General features: G+C 38.2%; 4 protein-coding genes and 1 long non-coding RNA gene across 9 annotated transcripts in view; 1 reads left to right on the top strand and 4 right to left on the bottom strand.

Annotated features, from left to right (window-relative positions):
• The window catches only part of LOC105231257 (UDP-glucosyltransferase 2-like), a 61,731-nt gene that overhangs the window by 30,735 nt on the left and 13,860 nt on the right, over positions 1-17,136 (bottom strand). The gene's annotated exons all lie outside the window — the stretch shown is intronic.
• Positions 1-17,136, bottom strand: part of LOC105231237 (UDP-glycosyltransferase UGT5) — a 45,392-nt gene that overhangs the window by 23,872 nt on the left and 4,384 nt on the right. The window contains exon 1 of one of the 3 annotated variants that reach the window (XM_049452457.1): positions 8,579-8,720. The exons of the other annotated variants lie outside the window; for them this stretch is intronic. Within the exon in view, the coding sequence (XP_049308414.1) occupies positions 8,579-8,581 (3 nt within the window). The 5' untranslated portion in view covers positions 8,582-8,720. Of the gene's footprint in view, positions 1-8,578; positions 8,721-17,136 lie in introns of those variants that run through there. 3 annotated transcript variants of the gene reach the window in all.
• Positions 1-17,136, bottom strand: part of LOC115066621 (UDP-glycosyltransferase UGT5-like) — a 42,039-nt gene that overhangs the window by 14,218 nt on the left and 10,685 nt on the right. Inside the window, exon 1 of one of the 2 annotated variants that reach the window (XM_049452469.1) lies at positions 430-681. The exons of the other annotated variant lie outside the window; for it this stretch is intronic. Coding sequence (XP_049308426.1) covers positions 430-477 — 48 coding nt within the window. The 5' untranslated portion in view covers positions 478-681. Of the gene's footprint in view, positions 1-429; positions 682-17,136 lie in introns of those variants that run through there. 2 annotated transcript variants of the gene reach the window in all.
• On the bottom strand, positions 10,123-15,952 carry LOC125777458 (UDP-glucosyltransferase 2-like). The gene is made up of 6 exons (XM_049452464.1): positions 15,793-15,952; positions 11,981-12,142; positions 11,787-11,883; positions 11,252-11,710; positions 10,717-11,195; positions 10,123-10,651 (listed from the first exon to the last, which is right to left on the bottom strand). The coding sequence occupies exons 1-6, from the start codon at positions 15,793-15,795 to the stop codon at positions 10,259-10,261; spliced, it is 1,593 nt and encodes a 530-aa protein (XP_049308421.1). The 5' UTR covers positions 15,796-15,952; the 3' UTR covers positions 10,123-10,258.
• LOC125777463 (uncharacterized) overlaps positions 10,775-17,136 on the top strand; it is a 49,835-nt gene continuing 43,473 nt past the window's right edge. For both annotated transcript variants that reach the window (XR_007422319.1, XR_007422320.1), the window contains exon 1: positions 10,775-10,871. This is a non-coding gene — a long non-coding RNA (uncharacterized LOC125777463). The remainder of the gene's footprint in view (positions 10,872-17,136) is intronic.

The following is a 17,136-nucleotide window of genomic DNA, read 5'->3' on the forward strand; positions in this document are numbered from 1 at the left end:
ACCCTGTGTTTCTTTGGCGTTGATGATCGCTTGTACTTTCGGCTGCTTCAGCGCATGCTCCGTCGTCGAGAGGCCCAAAAATAACCCAATATTCAGTAATAGATCCAATTCATTGCCCATGTCAAAGATCGTTTTGCCCCCGAATGTGTTGTATACTGGAAGTAAAATATTATTTTAGCGTTAGTTTTTGGTAGTTACTTTATGGTTTATGGATGTGTGATTTTCACTTACTTTCCGTCCGATAGTCATAAACCGGTTCTATGAGTATCTCCGTGTAATTGGCGCCCATTTTTTCTGGTTCCAGCGTGAGTGCCGTTATCATGGTGACCTGAGAAATAGATTTAAAAAATAAGTAACAGTTTTTCACTGAAATTTTACATAAAATATATGTATATAGTTACATGGTATACCATATTTGTCTGTACATACCTCATGTCCGTGCTTCAACAGCTCGCTTATCAGCACACGATGCATCATGTAGTGGCTCTTGGCCGGAAATACGTAAACGGCGAGTATTTTGGCGCCATCGGTTGCCGGCGTTTGCGCCGCCAGCACTACCAGCGCCAGTAGGCCGCAAAGCACTTGTTCATGCTTAAACAAAATTTTGGATTATACATATATCAGATGGCACAATAAATATTTTTACTAATATATTCTAGCTTAATAATCGTTTCAAAACTCCTGCAAACATTTCGATTGCTTGGCACTAAGTAACTGACGAAATGTGCCTTGAAACCCAACTTATATATTACGGTAATGTCTCTTTATACCTGCGCTCAGAGTTTGTTGAATCTAAATATCCTTCGCAGGAAGGTCTCTTACATAATCAGCATCACAAACAGACATTATTACTTTTACACACAAAAAAATATTTTCTCTTTGGAGAAAAATAAATAATGGAAATGTTCCTCACTGAATCGCGTAACCGCGCACAGCACATTCTGAAAATTGCGCATGCTACCTGTCTTTGGTTTGGTTGTAAGGCAGTCAGCGACTTGTGTATAGAACTAGTTCTTTGTACGATAAACGCTCAGCATAGAACAATATTTTGCTCTATCGCACATGTGCAAGTTGGTGTTGTTTTCGATCTAAAATTTGCCATGCCAGGAGAGGAGATTTTTTGCAAGATACTTTCATACAAGGTGTATTCCAAAGTGAACAGGATCTTGAAAAAAAAATAGAACAAATGGTTTTTTTCGGCAAAATCAATATTCAAAGTAGTCTTATTCAAAATAGTATCCTTTTGCTTCAATACAGCTTTTTGCACGGTCCAAATGCATGACGAACGAGTGTTTCAGCTCGTTGGCCGGTATTGCCGCCAGTATTCCGGTGCAAGCCTTCTGAATGGGCATAACGGGTAATTGCATTTCTCCGCAAAAGAAGAGGCCGCACGGTGTCATATCAGATGAGTACGGGGAGTAGTTAATGGTTAAAATGTGATTTTTTTTCAAATAATCGTCCTTCGAATGTTGGATTCTATGGAATTTTTGGTCGTCAATCAATTTGTGCGGAACAAACCGTGCATACAGCTTTCGTAAGATGTTTTCGAGATGTTCAATTCCATTTCCATGATGGTTTCTGCTGAAGTTTGATGAACTCACATACAGTTTCGATGGAATTTGTTCACGGCTTTTGATTGGCCCACATGTTGATTGTAATTTATGCCCTCAAGACCACTTTGAAAACGTTGAAACCACTCGTGCACTCGAGTTACTGGATGAGCAATCATCGACATAAACTTGTTTCGTCAATAGAAATGTTTCGGTAAAAGTTGTACCAATTCTAAAACAAAACTAGCTGACCCCGCAGCCGTTGTCCTGCGTGAAATTACGTATTTTGAAATGAAAAGAAAGTGAAATTTATCATTTCTTTTTTGTTTTTTTTGTTTTTGTTTTTCAATGTAACGCAGCTTTATAAACAACTTTTTTTGGTTTCTGTTCCGGTATACAGAAAAGATGGTTTTCCATTTCGTGAGCACGCCACGGCCGTGTGAAAAACTTAGCATTTCTAAATTTATGCCTCACACTATACGACTATCTTAAGGTCCTGTTGATTGAAATCTCAAATGCAATTTTCACTGGAGACGGAATACGTTTGAATTTAAATGAGATATCGTTAGAACTCAAAGGAATTCGTAGAATCAACCATTCTTGTATTCGATAGGTGCGTCACAATCAGTCGGTTTCCATTACACAGTTTCGGCATGAAGACTGCGAAGCATAATAACGACAGATCCAACTTTGAGACGCAAATGATGCGGTGGCATACCAAGCCTGTCCAAAGAATTTCAAAATTCCTCTGGATAATTCACGGCGTCATCTTCATTGTCAAGACGATCGATCGATTTGTATGCGCGCAGTTCTCTCGGAATTTGACTTTGAATCTTTCAGTTTAAGTCAACAACATCGGTATTTTTGGCAGCTAACATTGTTCGTGCACTTAAGGAATCGTAGTTACGATAATTTTCCAACGTCCGATCACATTTGTGATGAGTTCATCTTTCGTGAATTGATAAAGGGAAGATGAAATTTATACCGAAACAACGGAAGTATCAACCGAAATTGTACTATTTCCAATTTTTATCGAAGAAGATGTAAAATGTCTTCGGCAATGTCGATGCTTATATCGAAAAGTATGCGAACTTCCTTTTCATTCCAGTGATTAACGTGTTCCAGCTATTGTAATTGCTGGCTTCTTCTTTACTGGCGTAGACACCGCTTACGCGATTATAGCCGAGTTAATAACAGCGCACCAGTCGTTTCTTCTCTTCGCTACGTGGCGCCAATTGGATATTCCAAGCGAAGCCAGGTCCTTCTCCACTTGGTCTTTCCAACGGATTGGAGGTCTTCCTCTTCCTCTGCTTCCCCCGGCGGGTACTGCATCGAACACTTTCAGAGCGAGAGTGTTTTCGTCCATCTGTCTCTTAGTTCGCTGAACTATGTCAATGTCGTCGTATATCTCGTACAGCTCATCGTTCAATCGAATGCGATATTCGCCGTGGCCAATGCGCAAAGGACCATAAATCTTTCGCAGAACTTTTCTCTCGAAAATTCGTAATGTTGACTTATCCGTTGTTGTCATCGTCCAAGCCTCTACAGCATATAGCAGGAGGAGTTATGAGCGACTTATAGAGTTTGGCTTTTGTTCGTCGAGAGAGGACTTTACTTTTCAATTGCCTACTCAGTCCGAAGTAGCACCTGTTGGCAAGAGTAATCCTGCGTTGGATTTCCAGGCTGACATTGTTGGTGGTGTTAACGCTGGTTCCTAAATAGACGAAATTATCTACAACTTCGAAGTTATGACTGTCAACAGTGACGTGGGAGCCAAGTCGCGAGTGCGACGACTGTTTGTTTGATGACAGGAGATATTTCGTCTTGCCCTCGTTCACTGCCAGACCCATTTGCTTTTCTTCCTTGTCCAGCCTAGAGAAAGCAGAACTAACGGCGCGGGTGTTGAGGCCGATGATATCAATATCGTCGGCATACGCCAGCAGCTGTACACTCTTATAAAAGATTGTACCTGCTCGATTAAGTTCTGCAGCTCGAATAATTTTCTCCAGCAGCAGATTGAAGAAGTCGCACGATAGCGAGTCGCCTTGTCTGAAACCTCGTTTGGCATCGAACGGCTTGGAGAGGTCCTTCCCGATTCTGACGGAGCGTTTTGTGTTGCTCACAGTCAGTTTACACAGCCGTATTAGTTTTGCGGGGATACCAAATTCAGACATCGCGGCATAAAGGCAGCTCCTTTTCGTGCTGTCGAAAGCAGCTTTGAAATCGACGAAGAGGTGATGTGTATCGATTCTCCTTTCACGGGTCTTTTCCAAGATTTGGCGCATGGTGAATATCTGATCGGTTGTTGATTTTCCAGGTCTAAAGCCACACTGAAAAGGTCCAATCAGTTTGTTGACGGTGGGCTTTAGTCTCTCACACAATACGCTCGATAGAACCTTAGAACGCGATGTTGAGGAGGCTTATCCCACGGTAGTTGGCGCAGATTGTGGGATCTCCCTTTTTATGGATTGGGCAGAGCACACTTAGATTCCAATCGTTGGGCATGCTTTCGTCCGACCATATTTTACAAAGAAGCTGATGCATGCTCCTTATCAGCTCTTCGCCGCCGTGTTTGAATAGCTCGGCCGGCAGTCCATCGGCCCCCGCCGCTTTGTTGTTCTTCAGCCGGGTAATCGAACTTCTTCATGGTCGGGCAATGGAACGTCTGCTCCATCGTGATCGATTGGGGAATCGGGTTCGCCTTCTCCTGGCGTTGTACGTTCACTGCCATTCAGTAAGCTGGAGAAGTGTTCCCTCCATAATTTAAGTATGCTCTGGGCATCGGTGACTAGATCACCTTTGCGGGTTCTACAAAATGCTTAGGTTTATGAAAAAATCGTAAGAGACTATTTAGTAAAGCATTAAATTTCCTACAAAATTTATGAAACGAAATATTTTTTCAAGTAGTTGGAAGTGAAATATGTTTGTTTCTGTCTGATAATAAGAAAAAAACGGAACAATTTTAAGGTGAAGTATCTTTTAGACTACCAACCCCAAATTACGCACCCCCTATGTTTATAACGGGTGATTTTTTTGAGGTTAGGATTTTCATGCATTAGTATTTGACAGATCACGTGGGATTTCAGACATGGTGTCAAAGAGAAAGATGCTCAGTATGCTTTGACATTTCATCATGAATAGACTTACTAACGAGCAACGCTTGCAAATCATTGAATTTTATTACCAAAATCAGTTGGCAGAAAATCCGCTTTTTTATCGACAAATTTTGTTCAGCGATGAGGCTCATTTCTGGTTGAATGGCTACGTAAATAAGCAAAATTGCCGCATTTGGGGTGAAGAGCAACCAGAAGCCGTTCAAGAACTGCCCATGCATCCCGAAAAATGCACTGTTTGGTGTGGTTTGTACGCTGGTGGAATCATTGGACCGTATTTTTTCAAAGATGCTGTTGGACGCAACGTTACGGTGAATGGCGATCGCTATCGTTCGATGCTAACAAACTTTTTGTTGCCAAAAATGGAAGAACTGAACTTGGTTGACATGTGGTTTCAACAAGATGGCGCTACATGCCACACAGCTCGCGATTCTATGGCCATTTTGAGGGAAAACTTCGGACAACAATTCATCTCAAGAAATGGACCCGTAAGTTGGCCACCAAGATCATGCGATTTAACGCCTTTAGACTATTTTTTGTGGGGCTACGTCAAGTCTAAAGTCTACAGAAATAAGCCAGCAACTATTCCAGCTTTGGAAGACAACATTTCCGAAGAAATTCGGGCTATTCCGGCCGAAATGCTCGAAAAAGTTGCCCAAAATTGGACTTTCCGAATGGACCACCTAAGACGCAGCCGCGGTCAACATTTAAATGAAATTATCTTCAAAAAGTAAATGTCATGAACCAATCTAACGTTTCAAATAAAGAACCGATGAGATTTTGCAAATTTTATGCGTTTTTTTTTTAAAAAAAGTTATCAAGCTCTTAAAAAATCACCCTATATATTCGGAGTGTCGTCTGCTAGTAAGTGGCGCCACTTATCGCACCATACTATTGCCATAAAACTTTTTGGTAATAGGTTTGGATATTACCGAAACTAATTGAAATGTGTTTTATCATCTCTATGATAAAAATGATATGTTAACCGTTTCAGTTTTTACTTAAATTATAGTAGACTTATTCAAACCGTTCTTTTTTCGTTCGAGAATAAAAAAAACCGAAAATTTTTTTCTTGAAGACGAAAATTTTTCCAAATTTGTGAATTTGCAATAGCGCTCAATTTCTAATGCATGTTTATAAAGGGAGATCCATTACGAGGTTCCCGACTTTTTTTGGGAAAAAGCACAGAAGCTTCAAATTTAATGGGAAGTGTTTATAATAATTCGAAAGAACATTCTTCGGCATTTATTTTTCGAAGACTATCGCTTTCATATATTGGCCGCAGCTAAGTCTTGAGTCGAATTTCGCTCCAAGGCCTGAATCGAAATATTATTGTTCATATAGACTTTAGACTTTATATATACCCACAGGAAAAAAGTCTAACGATGTGATACCACACCACCTTGGTAACCAATCGACCGCCTAAAAACATGAAATTATCTGCTTACCGAAATCTTCTCTCAATAAATCGACTGATTAATGGGATGTGTAGAAAGTGGGGCCGTTTTTTGGAAACCAAATGTAGACGAGATCACGAGCTTCAATTTTAGGAATCAGATGATAACGATCGCCACTGACGGCACACAAACCACACCAAACCATTGTTTTTTCTGGATGAAATGGCAGCCTTTGAATCTCTACAGGTTTCTGGCTCAGAAAAGGGCCTCAGCGCTGAAAAAGATTTGCACAAACTGTTTTTTGTAAGCTTTCAATTTAAGATCTCGACGTAAAATGCGGAAGTCGTTTCATATGTCTGTCCGAGTTGCTGAGAATGGCGTCGAATCGACTCTCCACGGTCTACATGTACACGCTCTACTACGACTGCTATATTTTCTTCACTCCGTGCTGGACGTGGTATGTATGTATGTTCGTTCGAATATTACCCAATAGTGTTTGCTGGGTCTCAAGATGGGTGAAGCGCCCGAATGACATGTTTTAAAAAATTTTAATTTCATAATAAAATTGAACGATTTGTAAACTTTGTTCGGGAGTAAGTCTTTCCATAATGAAATGCCAATAATACTGAACAAAAATAACAAGACTACTCTACTACTGGATCACCGGATCACCGGTTATACGAGTATGTATACAAAAATATAAAGAAGTATAAAATGTATTTACTGCTTGGCGATCAACCATTCTACTTAATCTAACTTAACCAAAAGTTTACTCACTTGGCAAATGTCCAAAGTACTTCGTGATCAAAGCATCCACCATCGGAAAGTATTTAAACTCGCGACTGTTATCGGTATTTACAGCCGGTTTCACGAAACTGATTTCGGTGAAAATTAATTTATTTCAGTTTCACCATTTGACTTGATTTGTATTTAAATGGTCACCCTTTGCCATTTAAATATTAATTAAATACTGTCGTATGCAACTATGTTAACGTTTTCCAATCAGCTGATTTGCAAGTAGCAGAAGATAAATACTTATATTGTAAAAAATGGAATCTGACGACGAAAGTGATATGGAGTGCGAGGTTTTAATAAATATATTTATAAATCGTCGCTCTCGTATAATGAGGGAAAGAAAAAATTTTTTTATATATTATGATGACGTTGATTTTCGGGATAGATTTCGTCTAACTAAACAGTCTGCTTGGATGATACTCGAACTAATTAGGGACAAAATCCAGCACAAAACTAAGAAGTAAGTATACAAGAAAATATTTCCAATTAAAAGTTATGTTATTCTTTGGAAAATATTGCAGAAATGGTGCTATGTCTTCCGAATTAATGCTTTTAATAACATTGCGTTTCTTTGCAACTGGCTGTATGCAAAGAACTGGCGGTGACCTATGTGTTAGCTGAATAACGTTCAATTTTTTTGCTGTTAATTCCGTTTTACTTCATATACAGCCAATGTACTTAAGTCCAACGCTTTGCTTATAAGGTTTGATCTTACAAAGCACGGATCTTTACGTGTAATAGTAAGAAGGATCTAAAAGTTTTTAAGGGGTTACATGGGTTTACGGGTTTCAAATAATCGGTGTTTTTATTGTCTTATTAAATTTTATAATACCTCTAGAATAAGAGTATTTTAATAAATTATCAAGTTGACCCGAGTAATAGTTTCTGAGATACAGCCTTAAGAACTTGTGCGCTCGAGGCTAGCTAGGCTAAGTGGTATGGACATGAATCAAGCTAACTTTTTCGAATGAATTTCGCTGAATAGATTTCAAAGCATACCATCCTAATCGAAGAATATCTATGGCCAAATTACAGCTAAACAATCGTATAACATGAAGGCTCGTTGAAAGCAATTTTCATTCTCCGGCTTTCTTATCTTTCCTTAAAATAAGTAAAACTCTGTATTCGAAACTCAGCACTTTAAAGCATATTTAAGCGGAGCAAACGTACCAGGTCAGAATGTAAAATATGTATTATTAGTCTATTGTTCCGTCAGTTTAATCACACCTCTACCAGTCTTCAGCGACAATAAGGATATAAAGTGGTTTATGGGTTTTATAGGAACTAAGTGAGGGAAAATCAGAATATGGTAATTTAAACTAGATTTCATGTTGATATAATATTTATACTCGTCGATATGGATATGTCAGAAAACCAGGATAGTCACGATACTTAGATACGGTATATTGGAACTAGAAGCAGTCAGGAATCAAATTCATACATTTTTGCCTCAAATCCCATTATGATAGGTTATACTTCTTTAGTTTGTTCTTTCTAATTATCTGACATGCCATTTTTCTCGATTTTTTTTTAATGTTCGAACTTTAATTTTTAAAAAGATTTTTATGAAGGCCTGACAAGCGACTAAACTGCTAAGTACTTCTTTGCAATAATTCTAAAGCACAGTTATTTCATATAAACACTCAAATAAATATATGCAAGATAATTAATTTAAATATTTTATTTTTTTCATTATCAATGCAAATGTTTTCACAAAAATTACCATTTTTATAATAACACAATTCTTTTTAATTAATATTGTTGTTATAATAATTAAATTTTAATTTTTTGATTATATATTTTTATTATTATATTTTTTTTCAAACAATTTTATATTTCAGACAAAATTGTAAAATAATTATTTCTTTTATTATTTTATTTTTCAAATAATTCTTTATTTGATCACAAATTTAAAATAATTTATGTTTTTTTTTGTCTATTTTTGAGAAATCCCGCAATTATCCACCGTAACAAATTGCTGCCGAACACATTTAGTGTGGATTTTGTACTGAAATGTCAATACAACGCTTTTCAATTTTTAAGATTTGAATTTTCAACGATTTCATTTCATTGATAACTACACACACGGCTGCATTTATATAACCTATAAGCGATTACACATACATATGTATTTTCCAACAAACGAGTATTTGCTTGCACTTGCTTAGAATGTGTTCTATGTTTTGGGCTCTCTTTCGTGTGATTTCTTCGATCTAATCCTGGAGAAAATAATTCGATCTGAAATCTCTGAGATAGAGAAGGTAAAATCTTCTATAAGAGCGTGCAACTCCTGGCGTACACCGATGACATCGATATCATTGGCCATAACAACCGCACCGTTAGTTCTCTTATACCCAAGTTGGTCAAAGAAGTGAAGCAAATGGGTCTGGTTGTGAACGAGGGCAAGACGAAATATCTCCTATCATCAAACAAACATTCGTCGAAATTCAACACAACTGAGTAGGCAACTGAGAAGTAAAGCTCTCTTGACGAACAAAGACCACACCCTACTAGCCATAGGCAACGGCGAATGCCATAGCCGATGGAACGCTGAGTTGTACAAGATATACGAAGACATTGACCTTGTTCAGCGAATTAAGATACAGTGGCTACGCTGGTTAGGTCATGTCGTGCGAATGGATGAAAACATTCCAGCTCTGAGAATATTCGACGCAGTACCCACCGGAGGAAGCAGATGAAAAGGAGGACAACCACTCCGTTGGAAAGACCAGGCGGAGAAGGACTTGGTTTCGTTTGGAATCTTTAATTGGCACCACCTTGCGAAAAGAAGAAATGACTGGCGCGCTTTTGTTAACTCGGCTATAACCGTCCTAGTTGATTGAACTTGACACGAAATCGAAAGCAATCGAAGTAATAAGTACCGGAAGTAACACCAGAGAGAAGTGTTAGCTCTGAGCAAACACAATTCTTCACCTATTATGCAAAGCTAGCCGCTTCCAGGCGACGTACCGATCATTGAGAGTAAGTGTTCGAAATAAGGGTTCGACCGCAGGGGCTCATTACAGTAATTCATAGTAGATGATTCCTCGCCAACCTCACCAAGAACAGAGCAAAATCTTTTTGGCCGTCAATCTTTGCTTGCGCATACTTTAAAATCCATAATAGTTTGGAGAAATGTACACAAGTACAGATGTTAGACTTTCGTCCATATTTGGCACGCTTCCGATTACGTAGATGCGATTAACGTGGAAGCAATTATATAGTTTTCTATAGGAATGATTCAACTAAGTTGAAGTATTCAACAACTCAAAGTGATTTCCTAATATTTAGTTTTTATAAATTTCAATTTAGCGCAAATTGAGCCTCATATGCATACATATTAAAGAACTAATCACATATAACCACATAATTTTTTTAAACAACAACAATTCATAGAATTATACTAATTCACTTTCTGCTTGATCTGTTCACCGCTGATTCGACGCAAGATCCAGCGTACTAATAGAACAAAGACTCCAAGGGCAACAGCGACGGCGGCTACGACCAGAGCGATCACGTCCAGCAAATAGAATTGGTACCATTTCAAGTCCAAGCCGGCAGCGCGCAAATGCCGTGCGCCCTTATGACGTATTACGTAATCGATCCAGTAGAGCGCAGTCTCACGTGGACCCATGGGACGATCGTGGAAAATGCTCGAGAAGCGTTTGATATTGTCGCGATATGTGTTGTTGTGCAACAATTGTTGGAGGCTATTCTTTAACTGCTCACTGGTGAGTGTGTGGAAGTCCAGCAAGATGGCATAACCGTTGTACTCGGCTTTCTTCAAATTAAGGTGCTGCGGGAGAAAAAGGATTAAAGTATAAATTTCTTTTTATAGAATTTAGATTTTATTTTAATTACCTGATCGAAGAAGAAGGGCATCCCAAGTACGGGCACCGCATGGTAGACAGCTTCCTGTGAGCCAAAGAGACCGCCGTGCGAAATGAAGACACGCACATTAGGATGTGCCAAGATATCACTTTGCGGCAGCCATTTCTTCACCATAACATTCGAAGGTAAATCCGGAAGGCTATCGTTTTCAAATTTCCACAGCACACGCTCATTCAGCTGAGCAAATACGTTGAGGAACAAGCGTAACTTCTCCACAGGCATATCTTTGCTCTGCACTTGACTGCCCAAACTGAAGTATATGGCGCCATGTTCGGCCTCATCCAGGAACTGCTTTATATCGCTGGGCAACGCTTTTGGCGGATAGATATGCATGCCACCGACATTGATCATGTTCTCCGTCGTGGGTCCAGCTGCCGCCAATGGCGTATAGTTGTTGATCAATATGGCTGAAAGATTTCTATTCATTTCGGAGGTGCTGGGGAATTTGACTGCAAAGTAGAAGGAGTGTAAGTAAGAATTGCGGCTTATATCAAGTAATACTTACTTGGTAAGTGTCCGAAGTATTTCTGCACCAGTACGTCCATTTTCGGGAAATACCTAAACTCGCGGTCCAAATCCGTGCGCAATGAGGTGTACGTGTTATAGACGCGTTCGAAAAAGCTCATATGCTCCGTTAGCGGTAGATAGCCATGGGGCACGTATGACCACGGTTGTATAATGCCAAACATTTCACTCATAAATGTTTGTTGCGCAAAAGTGGCCGTACTTATAACGGGTATATTGTAGACATGTGCCAAGGCCGAGAATGCATCCTGAGATAATTGTTCGACGAGCAGGAGATCATATACACCCTGTGTTTCTTTGGCGTTGATGGTCGCTTGTATTTTCGGCTGCTTCAGCGCATGCTCCGTCGTCGAGAGGCCCAGAAGTACAAGCATATTCAGGAATAGGTGCAAATCATAGCCCATGTTGTAGATCGTTTTGCCGCCGAATATGTTGTGCACTGGAAGTAAAATATTATTTTAGCGTTAGTTTTTGGTAGTTACTTTATGGTTTATGGATGTGTGATTTTCACTTACTTTCCGTCCGATAGTCATAAACCGGTTCTATGAGTATCTCCGTGTAATTGGCGCCCATTTTTTCTGGTTCTAGCGTGAGTGCCGTTATCATAGTGACCTGAGAAATAGATTTAAAAAATAAGTTACAGTTTTTCACTGAAATCTTATATAAAATATATATAGTTACATGGTATACCATATTTGTCTGTACATACCTCATGTCCGTGCTTCAACAGCTCGCTTATCAGCACACGATGCATCATGTAGTGGCTCTTGGCCGGAAATGAGTAGACGGCGAGTATTTTGGCGCCATTTGTTGCCGGCGCTTGCGCCGCCAGCACTGCCAGCGCCAGTAGACCGTAGAGCACTTCCTTATGCTTAAAAAACATTTTATTATATCTGACGAAACAATTAATTTTTTTTTACTAATATATTCCAGCTTAATAGTCGTTTCAAAACTCCTGCTTCGAGATCTTGGCACTAAGTGACTGACGAAATGTGTCTTGAAACCCGACTTATATAATAAGGGAATGTCACTTTATACCTGCACTAAGAGTTTGTTGAATCTAAATATCCTTCGCAAGAAGGTCTCTTACATAATCAGCATCACAGGCAGACATTATTACTTTTGCACACAAAAATTTTTTTCGCTTCGGAAATGGAATGGAAATGACCTGCACTGAATTGCATAACCGCGCACATCACCAATTGTCTTTGGTTTGGACTGCTATTAAATTGGTCTAAGCAAGAACCCACACATATGCCATTTACTATACCAATAATTTAGCCCGAACCAAAGGATCATGCAAGTGAATGATATTTTTTACATGACAATGACATACCAATCAAGTCCAAACACACTATTGAGTATCCAAACTTGTCTTCGGCCAACAGACCCATGCTACATAGTGCGAACTGGCGGTACCAAAACTCCAAATCGATCAAAAAATTTGGATTCTACTTTTTCTATCTAAAAAGGAAGTTCCACAAACTCAGCGAGGCAAAAATTATAGAGGGAATATTTGTTGGTTCGCAAATACGGATAAAGGATAAGAGCTTTGCAGAAAAACTGAATGATTAGGAAAAACTCATCTGATAGTGTTTTAACCCTTTCACCCCTGAGTTTTTTTTCGAAATCAGGCGGGTTTTTCATCATTACGACAGCAAATACTGTAGTATGACTAAAATATAAGATGTTTGGCATACCTGAAAAATCGGATATCCTTACGGTTATCCTGGGATATATAATCCCAATAACGTTTATAGGTGGAACGCATAAGTCCCAATAATACCAAAAGGAACAAACTATGAAATATCAACTTTTAATAAAAAATAATGGATTTCACTGTTTATTCATTTTTCCTTTTACAAATTTTAGTCACTTGTGAAAAGAAGCAAAGCATTTAAACCATAAAGCGTTGTTGCATCCAGAACAGACGTATTTGGTTCTGGTCTCCTTATTTTGTGAAGTGCAAAGAACGCATCGGCGACCAGAAGGCTGTTCAATAGGAAGATGATCGCCAATATTTAAACGTTCAGTTCGTGATCGCTTTGCTGGTCTTCCACCACATTGACGTGTTGTGAGCTTTTTGTGCTTTATTCCTTCAGCTATCATTGACTCGGCTAATGGCAAAATAAATTGAATGAGCGAAATTTTACGGCGTTGACGTTGTGTAAATATAATCCAAGCGTTAACCACAGCAAGCATAAAAATCTTGTAAAATACCTTTTCCACCATTTTTGCGACTTACGATTCATATCGTATATTGCAGCCTTCTGATCTGCTAAGTCTACGCCCCCCATTATACGATTGTAGTCTGCAATAGCTAGTGGACAATCAACTTCTAATTTAGAACCATCTTTTTGTTTTCGGCTAACTTTAGTTATAGTAGGCATATGACAGTTTGAAGCAAGCAGGACTTCTTTCGAATCCATCCATCGAGCAGCCATTATACCATAGTAATTTATTTGGAATTGACTATTTGATCGTTGTAGACGTCCACTAAATACAGGAGTCTCTTTACGCGTTCGTATATATGTACCAATCGCAGGGAATGGTATGGTCTTTAGCAAATTCATTGAGGTGAAAAAACTATCAAACGCTAAAACAACATTTTGCTCACGAATGCCTGCTGTCAAGTTTTCTACAATCCGTTCTCCCAGAGTTCCATTCAGATTAGAGGATGTGTCTTTTCCAGTATATACTACATTCTAGTCATAAGTGTAGCCTGTTTTGGCATCACAGCGCAGCCATAATTTTATCTCTCTTTTTATTGTCTTCAAAGGCTGTTTCAAACTTGAGCGATCCTTGAATTTTGCCATACACTCGTCTATGGATTGCGCACTACTTTCACTTCGCGCTGCTGGGAATGTTTTTTTTATGCATGATACAACTTCCGATATATAATAATCCTTAGCTGCATTATCGGGCTTATTAAAATCATTAAAATACATCTTGGCCATCAGTAAAGTGAAACGATAGCGAGAAATACTCTTTTTTATCATATAGTTTCCCATAGATTCATTTTTACTCCAATAATCAGCAATTGATGGTAAGTGGTTGTAGTGCATTACCAAAGTGACTCCTAAAAAAAGCATAATTTCGTACTCGTCGGTAAGAGCACGCTTTGCAGATTTTTCTCTGTTTAGTTTTGAATCCTTTGGTTTGTGCACTCTGCAATACGTATGTATAAACTTTTTGGAAAGAGTTTCCGAAAAACGTCGAGCTCGGAAGCACCATGAGGAAAGTCAATAAGAACTTCAGCCGGTTTTTCTACGGGCATTATATACTTCGGTTCGAAAATGACGCCGACGTCAAACTTTGTCCAGCTACATTTATTGCCTAATGGCTGATCCTCACTGTTCTCTAAAGAATTAAGATGATCGCCTAAAACTTGACCATCATCGTCATCCAACTCCGATTCAGAAGAAGACCTGATTTGCTTACATATTTAGCGTTTGCTACAGGAACTTCCGTATCTTCGTCATCGTCATCCGATGGTTCATAGCTAGACTCATGGCACTAAAATCATCGGCCATATCGTCGCTATCCTCTTGTAAAAAATAATCAGCAATTTCGTTCTCACCCAATTTTTTCCTTGTAGACATCTAATGGTATAAACAAATATTGGGATATTATTATCCCAAACAAATGCATTATTGGGATTATATGTCCCAATGTAGTTACAAATATAAAAAACTTACCTTTTTCAATCCAATTTGTTTCCAATTTTGAAGGAATTATCTTTATTCACACCTAAACCGTAAAGCAAGCGGAATAGTACGAATAAAAACTGAACCAGATAGACGTTTCACATTGAAATACAATGCGTGACTTATGAAATTTCCCGAAATGTCTGTGCAAAATATTCGGTAACGGGAAATTGATGTCAATAATAACGGAATGCGGTTACTGATCATCAAAGAAGACTTCAAGGCTTTATTGGGTACATTCCAATGCGTAATTGGATCAAAATTAAAAGTTATACACATGTTTGAAGTTTGCTGGGACATATTGTCCCAGTAGGGGCGAAAGGGTTAAGAACGTTGTTCAAAAATTGCTAGGAAAAATTAAATAGGAGAATTACGAAGATAAATTAACCTCAATTGTCATATAAACCTTTGGGTTGTAGTAATCCCTCAAAATACATACTATACGCTGAACTCTCATTAAAACGTTTTTATTTCATTTTAAGAAAGATAATCAGGAAGCATTTAAATAAAGCAATAAATTTGAGCACAGTGATCTTTGAATTTTCGGTCGTTGTTTCTAATTTTCAAATGCTTGTTTTTCATATCCCACAATTTTTAGGCTTATTCACCAAACGGTTTTTTAAAATAAAATATACCAAATAAATTTTCGAAAAATTAGAAACAAAAATCTTTAAAATCATATATTTTCAACGTAAATATTCATTGCACTGCTGCACTACACTCTTTGTACTGAGGCATCCTTAAAACCACTTTTATTCTAAATTATTTCCAACAATTTTTACTACTTTCCGTTATTTTTATTTATAGTGTTTACCATTTTTAGCTTTCAAGTTCTAGGCTTGTGTATCCTTTGTCGCAAGTATTTTCGGCTATTATTTAGTTCTGCTTTCTGCTACTATTTATTCTTCTGCTATTTACTATTTCTTGGCACCCGGTTCTGGTCAAGCACAAGGCCATTTATAGCTGGAAGAGCGCACCTATTTCTAAAATGATAACGCTTCGTTTGTTGGCACTGCACTCATAAGCGTCTAAATTAATTTTCAATATTTCTACTGATAAACTACTGTTTTGTTGAGCGGTTATGTATGGTGCCAGATCACGTTTTAGTTGAATATGCATATTTATATTATACTTTTGAATTTTATTATATGTACTGTCCAAATTTTGTTTAGCGGTGAGGCCCACTTATGGCTCAACAGATATGTAAACAAGCAAAATTGCCGCATTTAGGACGAAGAGCTACCTGAAGAGATTCAAAGCTGCCATTTCTTTCAGAAAAAAACAACAGCTTGGTGTGGTTGGCATCACCGGGCCATATTTCTTCAAAAACGATGCCTGTGAGAACGTAACCGTCAGTGATGACTGTAATCGCGCCATGAAAACCAACTTTTTCATGCCTGAAATTGGAGCTGATGATCTCGACGACATTTGGTTTCAACAAGACGACGGTACTTCCTACACTTCGCATCAATCAATGGATTTATTGAGAGAACACTTCGGTGAGAACATGCTTTTAAGTTTTGAACCGGTCCATTATTGTGTAAAAAATGTTTTAGAAAAATATAAATACTGATACAAATTAGGTACTAAAAATTTTGACACCGCTTTCTTGAAGCGTACAATGAGATATGTATAAAATAAAAAGCAAATTGTCCGATTCAAGTTGGACGCCTCTTGTCGCTCTTCTGCACGCTTTTAGCGATACCAAAGGCAAATTTACGAAAAATTAGCAACAAAGGAATCATTGTATGAAAGTAGTCTTATGCTGCGAGAACCGATACCAAATTTTATTAATACATCAGCTTCAATTTCTTACTGCATATGAAAACTGACTTTCAACTTCTGTCTGTTTCATAACCACCGTTTTCACTTTCCAATCCAAGAAACTCTCATGAGTTTCCAATGCTTCGCTTGCATTGAGTCGCGCTCACTTTACAATATAGTTTTCAATCCAATATGCCTGGAAATAGTAATGATAAGGAAAGCGTTTGAATAAACAGTTATTTTTTCATATATATATATATGTATATATTATATTTTTCCATACATAGCTGTTTTAGAGAAAACACATCATCCTTATATACTGTTCGATTAGTGCCAAATAATATAAACAGGGTGAGAATTATTATTAAAATAATGTAATTTATGGTAACTCTGT

The sequence above is a fragment of the Bactrocera dorsalis genome, chromosome 3, assembly GCF_023373825.1.
Source record: "Bactrocera dorsalis isolate Fly_Bdor chromosome 3, ASM2337382v1, whole genome shotgun sequence".
Classification (NCBI taxonomy): Eukaryota; Metazoa; Arthropoda; class Insecta; order Diptera; family Tephritidae; genus Bactrocera; species Bactrocera dorsalis.